At 32.1% G+C, this 10,798-nt stretch overlaps 1 protein-coding gene across 1 annotated transcript; it reads right to left on the minus strand.

Moving 5' to 3' along the window:
• Positions 1-2,204: 2,204 nt before the first annotated feature.
• On the minus strand, positions 2,205-10,488 carry LOC134694689 (uncharacterized). Its single transcript, XM_063555735.1, has 10 exons — positions 10,401-10,488; positions 8,596-8,642; positions 8,147-8,189; positions 7,356-7,567; positions 6,531-6,688; positions 5,736-5,887; positions 4,924-5,005; positions 4,348-4,528; positions 3,537-3,579; positions 2,205-2,588 (listed from the first exon to the last, which is right to left on the minus strand). The coding sequence occupies exons 2-10, from the start codon at positions 8,632-8,634 to the stop codon at positions 2,326-2,328; spliced, it is 1,173 nt and encodes a 390-aa protein (XP_063411805.1). The 5' UTR covers positions 8,635-8,642; positions 10,401-10,488; the 3' UTR covers positions 2,205-2,325.
• Between the last annotated feature and the right edge of the window lie 310 nt (positions 10,489-10,798).

The raw sequence follows: 10,798 nt of genomic DNA on the forward strand, positions 1-10,798 counted from the left end.
TTTTCATATATACTATGCTGGTGATAAAAAAATAATATGATTTTAACATTTACTTTCTTTTGTAGACATACCAATGAAGATTTCTGGACACAGATATTATATGTAAAATGTGAAGAATTTAAAAAAAAATCTATAATACTTGAATTTTCATTGTATCATATACAGCTCCAATTTTATAAAAAAAAAAATCAAATATTTGTTTTTAATTACTGAAGCTGCCACCAATCATTATAATCACAGTATATAAACATTATTCTTGAAAGCAACCATAAAGCGAAAAAAGGTACACAGACATTCATGTTGGCATTGTATCTCATTTACATGTCTGACCCTTCTCAGTTATTTATATGGTGTGGAGTTTTCTTAATATTGAAGGCCGAGCAGTGATTATATTTGCGAACATCCATGTCATTTGAACTCTGCTAGGTTGTTGCCTCAACTGCAACCATACCAATCTCCTTATTTTATATAAAAGTTCACATGTACAGGAGAATTTTTGTGAAGCTGCCCTTTAATACACGATGGATATTGGAATCGAATTCGTAATACGTGTGAACTCAGCATAATAGTTTGTAGTAGGAGAATACACCTTTAAGGTGTTTTTTTTACAAGTTATCATGCAGTATTTGATAAATCCCATTCCATCTTGTCCATGTGATTGATTCAAACATGAATTCAAAGAGTATTAAATTGGGTTTCATGAATGGCTGGTTAACTTATGTATTTCTTCAGGGACACGGAGACTGGCAAAGTGGTATTGTGTGAAGATTGGTCCCGAAATGTTTTTTTCCCAAAAGGATTAGGCGATATAGATTATTTTGAAACATTTAGACTATTCTGTTGTTTGCAATTTTAAGATCAGTTAATTTTGTAAATAAAAATTGAGTTGGCTCATTGTATGATCTCACTGATCTGCCAGTACATGTAATAAGTTGTTATGGAGGATTTTCTACATTGAAATCTAAGTATTTGTATGAGTTGTTTTTTCTTTCCATAAACGTAACGTGATGTGTGCTTTTCGAGTAAGGTAAGTGCGTCAGATATCTGAAAGATTATATAAAAAGGAAAGCATAAATTATAACAAGGATTTACAGAAATAAGAATAACGAGACAAAACTAAGAAAAAAGGGAAAAAATAAAGAATACAGACTAATGTGGGTTCAATATAGACCAATATACCGACTGTTGGTTGCTTAACGTCAAGTGGCAAATATTTCATAGAATAGAGAGAAAATGCAAAAATAGAAATAAGAGAATATTAAACGTGGTGTGTTATAATATACAAATAGATTGATTTTGGGTTGCTTGGTTATCGTCTTGTGGTAAATAATGGTAATGTTCAGGACGGAAAAACGACAATAAATATAAAGATGAGGTCCTAGATTATACATGTAGGCCGTTCGGGATACTGTGTTACATGTCGGAGAAAATGTAACTCACAACGGTCCAATGGTGTTCTAGTACTTTTACAAATTGTGACTTAGAAACTTCTCTTACCACATCTTATAACTATATTCATGGGCTATTGTGAATGGAATATTTAAATCCGAAAAAAAACGAAAATTATCGTTCGGATAATTTTTTACAAATGCACCTCAAAATGTTAGTGTTGAAAGACTAGGAACAAGTTTTTGACCTTCTTTAATTCGTCATTTCAGAATCGGAAGCATCATGGGTAATTTCATTGTTCGAACCCCAAAAGGGAAAATAACGTTACGTCATTGGTTGAATTTCCATTGTTTATAACGTTTTAAACCAATAAAAACGCTTTGGTGTAAGCTTTTGAAAATATTACCAAGGATGCATTAGATTCTGAAACGGCGAATTGAGTGAAGAAAATTAAAGTATAAGCAGACCACTTCATATGAATACAGTGTAACCTGGCTAAACTGAATCCTGCATAAACCGAAAACCTGTATACTAGTAAACCAAACATGTTACTATAACTTAACTCAGTCCTATTATATTGAGTTGGATGTGAATCGGATTAAACCGAACAGTGGATCTGATAATACCGAACAGTCTTAAGACCCGAAGAGGTTTGATCTAAACCGGTTTCATTTCACAAAGATCCACTTAACCACTATCTCATAAGTTAAGAATAATACGAAATTACAACTTTTTCGATCAGATTTAAAAAAACGGAAATAGACTATGTGTTTTCGCTAGAGTAATAAATGCTAGGAAAGAAATATAGACAGATAACAAATGCACCATATTTTATTCAGAAGGATCGATAATTGTAACAGATAATGCTGAACAAAGAAAAAACAATGTAACAATTAAATGTTAACAACGAATAACAAAAGTGTCAAGCACGTGACATTATGCGGATGACATCTTTGTGCTCACCCTTTCACGTAGGCGTTTTTGTTCAACTCTGATACAGGAATATGTGGCAATTACAAGTGATAACAACGCAACAGCTCCGATGCCGACGATTTCAAGGGAAGCCAGCTTCAGACGAGTATCCATTTTCAGGTCGCTTAGTTCCTGTCGTGATTGGTCTAGACGATCTTCCACACGATCTTCTAGGCGTTGAATATTGTATAATGGTGTCTTCACTTGCTTTTGCTCTTCTATCTCAGCTGCAAATAAAGTTTCGGATAATTATTATACACTAAAACCTGTTAAAACCTAACATCTTTGGACCTAAAGATGGTGTTCGATCTGGCGGATGTTCGGTTTTATCAGGTTCACAACAAAAATACTTTGATTAGATAGTGCTTACGAACATGTTTCGTTTATACAGGTTTTATGTTTAAACAGGATTCGGATTAGTCATGTTTCACTGTATAAAGGGGAACAATTCTCAGTGTATTCAATAACATTTCTATCAGCCAAAGGCAATACAAAATATATGTTTATAAATGCTTTGACCAGAAAGCGTTCGATTTAGCGATTCTTTTTAATATATAAGATACAGTACAAGTGTTTCGATTAAAATAGTGTAAGTAGGGCATCCCCAAATAGTGTAAGTAGGGCATCCCCATGATTAAAATATAAACTTAAAAATTAGCCGTTTCAGAATTAATTCGTCCTGGGTAATATTTTCAAAAGCGTACACCAAAGCGTTTTGATCGGTTTAAAACGTTATAAACAATGGAAATTCAACCAATGACGTAACGTTATTTTCACTTTGGGGTACGAACAATGAAATTACCCATGATGCATTACATTCTGAAACGGTCAATTAGCATGCATCTACTGTATGTAAACTAGAACATCTATGCATCAGGTCCCCCCCCCCCCCCCCCCCCCAATCTAAAATATTTGGAAGTCTCTGAACCGATGAGCTGTTACACTTTATGCACAATTGTAAAAATTTGGAACACATTTTCAAAACAGTTTACTGTGGAATATGCTCCATTGGAAACGGATTCAGATTTTAATTTGACTCAGTCTGGTGAATTGCTTCCCAGGATTCGAATTGTAAGAGGAGAGATATATATATGACGTTTCATCAAGACTGTTTTATACATTTTTTTTTTTTTAATTGCAGGTTTCAAACAAAAGGTTATAAAGATAACACTTACCAAAGGAATCGACAGATCTCTTAGTCCTCAAGGCACACGATGACTGTAAAAAAAACATAAATCCATCAGAAAAAAAATCTTGTTTGTCATCACAATTAAATGTGTTGCTTTGGAACAAATCATTTCCGAATGGTTTATATTTCTTCAGAGTTCATTTTTTTCAAAATAAGAGAAGTATCCCCTCCCCCACCCAAACTTAAATTTTATGGTACACCAAATCAATGCCTTTCCTGGTTTGTAATATTTGAAAGACTCGATAATCAAGGTATAGAAAATTCTAAATAGAAAATTCAAAGATGCTGAAATACATTAGGGAGCTACCATTTGATTTTTATGTGGTGGGGGTGGGGGTGAGGCTAGGATGAATTTTTTGTCCTGCATTTTCTGTCCTGCCTTTTTATTTTTCACTCTATCCGGTCCTGTTTTTTTTTTTTTTTAGTTTATCCTGACTTTTTTTACATTAAAATGTCATCCTGCCTTTTTTTTGCAAGTGTTTCATCCTGCCTTTTTTTTTTTACTCAAAACCCCGGTCCTGCCTATTTTTTTCAAATTTCATCCTACCCCCCAGAATATGTCCGATTTGCCTATATTTGGACATCCAAAGTCAATACGATCGCGTTTTAAGGTCGAATTCATCTTCTTCACAAAAATCTTGTTGGCACTATAGCAAGCAAGCAACCAAAGATATTGACTAAAAGTACGTGCACACTCAATGCAATGGGTTGTGAATAAACGACTGCATTAGTTTCCAACTAAGAACTGAAATTTTCATGTGCAAAAGGCTTTAAGTGAACAATTCTTCATATCTTACCCCGTCACAGGTGGCGTTGCAAACTGTAAATGAACATTCGTAGGAGATGGCACCACTTTGTGTAGCTTCTAGTAACTTGAAAACTTTAAAAAATGGACTGGTTGCGGTTTTATCGTTACCTCCTGCAATGGTTTTTGTTGTGAAACCTTTGTTTTTTGGGATGATAGTTCCATCTCCACATCTAAAAAAATATATGATTTGTTACAGCTCATTTCCTAATGAATGTACAGCAAGACATGGGTTGGCTTGCTTGCTTTGTTTGTATTATATTGTACAAAAGTAATTTAGATAACCTTCAAATTAAACTAAAATTTATAGGCAAGTAAAGTTTGCCTATACTTTTTTAAGAGTTTAATCGCGAGTACAAAGCTTGGGTAAGCTTTTATACCAACAAAGCAAGCCAGTCACCTCAAAAGCTTTACTTTACAAGCTGTAAAAAATTAGCTGTACGTTATTTGAAATTTACCGATTGTATTGATTTGTATACATGTAGAAATTTCAAAAAGCAACATTTAAATTAATTTATCACGAATCCCAATATTTCTTAAATTTCTAAAATGAATTTTAAACACCTACCCAGCTTGAAGAAATCGGTAGCTTGTTTTACCATCACCACTGACAGCCTTGCAATCGTATGGAATCACGCCTAGGTAGTCGGCTGTAAATTAGAAAGTTAGAACTTTATGTTCTCCCGACAAGGCCTACAATTCTAATCATTATTGAATTTGTATGAAAGGTTCCGAGGTAATTTTATTACACATCTATGCATCGCAGCATGTTAAATACATGTTGCGATGGTGCATGCCCTATTCCAAAGAAATCAGAAAAGTTAGGAGAAACAACGAACATTTATATGCCCGAAATGTTATGACTGACGGAATTATAATCTATTATAATAACAGAACAGAAATAAATTAAAAAAACATATCGAAGTTTTATATTTTTATTTGACAATACATTTCAGATTTTTTATATCCTAAAATACATTTTGGAAATAGAAATAATTTCGGAACAATTATAATTTTAATTCATGTTGGCATTGTTACAAATGTATATAGGGAAGTTGGATTTAAGAATCGTATCCAACTCCCTGAATGACGTCCATGGTCTTTATATGTCTGTCATGATATGTGTATTTGTTTTGATCGTTTAAATCACGTGTCAAACAACCGTATGTTACGGTGTGTTTGATGACTAATATTCAATTGACCTGTATATATGTTCATTTCAATTTTGTTCTGTTATTATACAAATCTTACACCACTTCTGTCAAGCTGTATATTATGTATATCTGCCTTTTGTAACAGTGTAAACTGTCAGAGTGTACAATAAAATCTTGAAATCTTGAAATCTATAGTATTTACGTTTATTTATGTTACAGGTCTTACCAGTAGTGACCGTTAATAATAACCGAACTTTTTTCGACATGGCAACTGTAGCACCGATGTCTTTACCAAGAATGTCAATCAATTTAAATGTGACAGTTCCTGCATAATCATGGCCGAGAGATTTAACCAACTGTTTGTCTACGGGAATATAGCTGGAATAATAACAAATAAGAAAGTAACAAATGGAAAAAATAACAAATAAGAAAGTAACAAATGGAAATATCAAATGAGAATAATAACAAATGGAAATAACAAATGAGAATAACAAATGAGAAAGGTAACAAAAATTTATGGAAATAACAACAAATGAGAAAGGTAACAAATGGAAATAATAACAAGGAGAAAGGTTACAAATGGAAATGACAAATGAGAATAATAACAAATGGAAATAACAAATAAGAAAGTAACAAATGGAAATAACAAATAAGAAAGTAACATATGGAAATAACAAATAAGAAAGTAACACATGGAAATGACAAATGGAAATATCAAATGAGATTAATATCAAATGAGAATAATAACAAATGGAAATAACAAATGAGAATAATAACAAATGGAAATAACAAAATAACGAATGGAAATAATAACAAATGAGAATAGCAAAAAAGAATAAGGAAATGAGAATGAAACTAGAATAACAAAGAATGAAGCTGGGATAAAACAAATCAGAATACAAATACTTAAAAGGTTTTACTTTTTAAAATAAGTACAATTTACAGAAATTCCAAGAGTGTCATTCAGTTAAGCTTCATTTATAATGGGTCCATGCACTTCACTTTTCAATAATGCACTTACTCTTCCACAATAGTCTTCGAATCCACAACATTAGTTTTATTTCCTTCGGCAATACAGGAAATTGTGTAAGTTTCATATTCATTCATTAATGTGCCGTTGTTAAATCCCCAGAAGACTTGTAATTCGGCAGAGTAGAAATTGGACCCGTCTGCTGGTGTCTGTTTAAAAATAAATTTCAATTCAATTCAATGTGTTCTTGCCATGTAAACTTTACAGTTTGTGACATATAACACAAACAAAAAGAAATGAAGACAATAATTAAGTAACTCAATACATATATAATACACAAATTTAGGTAAATATTAAAGGGTGTCTTGTCCTTAACTTCCATTGACTTCTTTTGTTTTGAAATGTCTTATTCCCTATCATAATTTAAGCTTAGGATTCATTATTATTCGTTGGATACTAATTTTTGTTGATTTCGTGGATACAGGTGAACCACGAAATTAAATGTTCAACGAATTACTAATTTCCCATAGGCTTGTACGCAGACTGTCAAAACCACGAAATTAAATATCCACGAACATGCAAGTTTTCCTTAATCCACGAAAATTGGTACCCACGAAAATAAATGAATCCACAGTAGCCTAGAAAACATTTGAAGACGTTTTGATAATTTTCAATTAGGACTGTTCAATTAGGACTGTTTTTGTTCGAATCTCTTCCTATAGCCGATGCATAAAACAAATTACAATAAAAAAAATCCTTCTGTATTTTTTGAAGATTTAATAGTAAACACCATATTTTATTCGGCCCCATTACAAAATTGTTTTAACAAGTTAAAGAAAATGAGTGAAAAAGCAACTGTCCAAGAAGTCTACTTACATTGAATTCACATGGACATTCAGAAACCGTATCGTTGGTGTAACACAGATCGAGGGTGGTTTCAGTATTGGTTTCATTAATTGGGTTGAGCGTGACGAGACCTTGTCGACACTTGATCTGTGCTTGGACATATAGATCAGATTTGATGGTCACGTTAGCTCCGATTCCAGAATAGTCATCACTACCGGAGACCTGGCCGCAAAATTGTGAAACTAGCAAAGTAAAAATGATAGTATTAATTGAATGAATATACAATGAATATACAATGTATATAGAATACAACAATTAATAAAAATACAACAAAGTTAAAACGAAGCCATATTATAATAAAAAAGAAATAAGAAAATCAAATGAGGAAATGGCTCATGAAATTTGTATAAAAAATCATGTCGGAATGAAAAACAATGACCTACAAGAAAATTAAAAGTTTCGGGTCTTTTATATGTCTTTGGTTTGCAAGTTTATTCGCGACACATAATGAGAAGCTTTCGTTAATAGTCTTATCTTTATAATTATTTTTTAATATCATTTGAGAACTTAAACCTATCAATGATAAAGCTATGAAGAGTCAAGAGAGAACATTTTCCCCCAAAAATTTCAACGGCTAATATCTCGAAAACAAGCACATTCACCTATATATATATATATATATATATTTGCTCTTGATTTTATTAATCATCTATCAATATGAACTAGTGTTTTGACAAGCTTATTATTTTCAAACTGAGGAGCGATTCGAATTCCCTTTAATTATATTTTTAAATTCTGACGTGAATATATTAGTTACTCACCATCCAAAATGTAGCCTTTTGGTACAGTACATCTGACAGCAACCTACAAATACAGTCATAGCATGAAAAATATCCCAAGTTTGTAAACATGGCTATGTTTAGTCAATCCTGCCTGTATCAAGCAAAAGTAACGTGTTGAAAGACCACAATTTCAGATTCCTCTGTAGAACATTTCATTCAGATTGAAGCGATTGATATGCGCGTTTCCCATTATGTACATCTTTGAAAAAAAATAAGTAAGGTACATTTGTAGGTATGTTATTTTTTTTTAATTCTAATTTTATTTAACATAGAGTCTATGGGAGAGAAATTTTGACTTTGCTTATTGAAAAATAACCAAAATTGAATTTAAGATAGGCTAAAAATTTTAGGGTAGGTATACAGAGTATATATAGGTAATTAGGAAACGCATATTCTTTATTTATTTGGCCTTATTATAATAAACTTACTGTAAGCAGAAGACAGGTCAAGAACTGTAAGACGAACATTGTTGGGTCTGTAAAAGAAAAAAAGTCATAGATATATATACATGTATGGTTTAGTTTTGGCAAAAAATATATTTACAATATAATAAATTCAAAATCAATAATTGTATATAAAATTGAATAAACTCACAGTTATACCCCAATGGGGTTGAAGGCATATATAAATGAACACAATACATCATACAAAAACAACAAAACGTACATTGTTGGAAAATATAAAATTTATTCGTATGAGGTTTAGACCACATGATGAAAAGCGAGACTCTACAGAGCTTTTCTCCTGTTTCGTAGCGAGTACAAACAAATTTGATATTTTCTGACAATGTACATATATTGTTTTTATCCTACAATTTACACCCGGTACTTGCGGTAAGCTGTTCATATAGAAATTATTGCTTTTGATTTTTCAAAAGAAATCAACATAGTTGAAACGCGGACCACGATGAGGACCCAAAAATGAACTGTTACCCAGAAGGAAATATCCGCCTTACCGCTTGCTCAACGTCAAAGCGGGTAACAGACCTAATTAGTACAGAAAATATTTGTATAACCGTTATTTGTACAATATCAGGCTGATTTCAGGTTAAAGATACAGGTGTATATACGGTTGCGGCCTGATAAAATATAGGTATATACGGTTTAGTCCTGGTAAAATATAGATATATACGGTTTAGTCGTGGTAAACAGCACACAATACAAAAAATTAACCAGGGGAGTTTGTTGCCCTCCCAACAAATGTTTAGGGAGCTAACATTATATTTTTAGGGAGGGGGCTAGGATGAAAATTAAAATCAAAACTCCCGTCCGGCCCATTTTTCGAATTCAGCAATAGACGACTTTTTGTAAAATCATAATATTGAAACGTTCTACCCTACATTAAAACAACTGGCACTTCCAGTTTAATAACAGCAAATGCACGTTTTCAATATGTAAATATTACAAAAGTTGTACCTCAAATAAAAACTTTCGGCATTACCAATGTTATAAGCAAATGATCTTTTTCGGTAAAATATTTACAAATATTAAAAAAGCTCTCCCTCAAATAAAAATTACAGCAATTACCCGTCTTAACAACAAATGCACGCGACAATGATTATGCGAGTAAAATATTAACAAATATTACAAACTTTACATCAAATGAAATTTGCCTGCTTTACCGTGTTAAATAGCAAACGCACTTTTTTAGCATGATATTTACAAATGATACAATAGCTCTACTTTAAAATAAATTTGCTGGCATTACCAGCGTTGTATGTAATAGCAAATGAACATTTTTTTTGTAAAATGTAATATAATAAAAGCTCTTCTTAAATGCCGCCATTACCAGCGTTAATAGGCAAATGCACACGTTTGACTCGGAGGAAAGTTCATAACGGAAAGTCCCTAACGAAAAAGGCAAAACCAAAGAATAAAACACATCAAACAAATGGACAGCAAGTCATATTCCTGACTTGGTACGGGAATTTTCAATTTGGTTTTTATTTTACAACTACAAAAGCTCTACCCGAAATGAAATTTGCTAACTTTAACAGTGTTTATTTCAAATGCACTCTTTTAGTAAAATGCTCTCTTCAAATGAAAGTTTTTGGCTTTATCAGTGCAAGTGAACAGCAAATACAAACTTTTAGTTAAAATATTTACAAATGTTACAAAAGCTCTACTTCAAATGAAATTCGCTGGATTTGCTAGCATTACATGTACCAGTATTTAAATCTTACTTCGTATCATTTATATTTACAAATAAAAATGGACTGATGAAATCTACTTACTTGATGTCTGTTACAAATCCTTCCGTATAGTGTGACTTACAAACGTCAAACCTGGTGTTTTATAGTGCTATAACCAGTTACTTTTACCTTGAGTTCCACGTGCGGCGCGAAAATAGGAGTATCGTTCGATATATTGTTATTATCAAAACCCGTTTTTTTTTATTTTTAACTTCCCTTGAGGCAACAAAAATACGGAAGCGTATTGGGGACATAGAAAAAATAAAATTGACAGTGGAATTTATTTTCAAAATCGAAATTTTGACTTTTCAAATCTCGAAATTTTGACTGTATTACTACCTGAAATTTTGATTTTTCAAATCCCGAAATTTTGACTTTTTAATATCTTGAAATATTGTCTTTCTTGAAACTCGAAATTTCGACTTATAAAAAGTCGAAAT

The sequence above is a fragment of the Mytilus trossulus genome, chromosome 13, assembly GCF_036588685.1.
Source record: "Mytilus trossulus isolate FHL-02 chromosome 13, PNRI_Mtr1.1.1.hap1, whole genome shotgun sequence".
NCBI lineage: Eukaryota > Metazoa > Mollusca > Bivalvia > Mytilida > Mytilidae > Mytilus > Mytilus trossulus.

Bases quoted from the DNA above. Each gene is read 5' to 3' on its own strand.
- LOC134694689 (XM_063555735.1), bottom strand. From the start codon at position 8,634: ATGTTCGTCTTACAGTTCTTGACCTGTCTTCTGCTTACA. The intron at 4,529-4,923 runs GTAGGTGTTTAA...ATATTTTTTTAG, and splicing joins TACCGATTTCTTCAAGCTGG to ATGTGGAGATGGAACTATCA. The intron at 2,589-3,536 runs GTAAGTGTTATC...CTTTATTTGCAG, and splicing joins GAGATCTGTCGATTCCTTTG to CTGAGATAGAAGAGCAAAAG.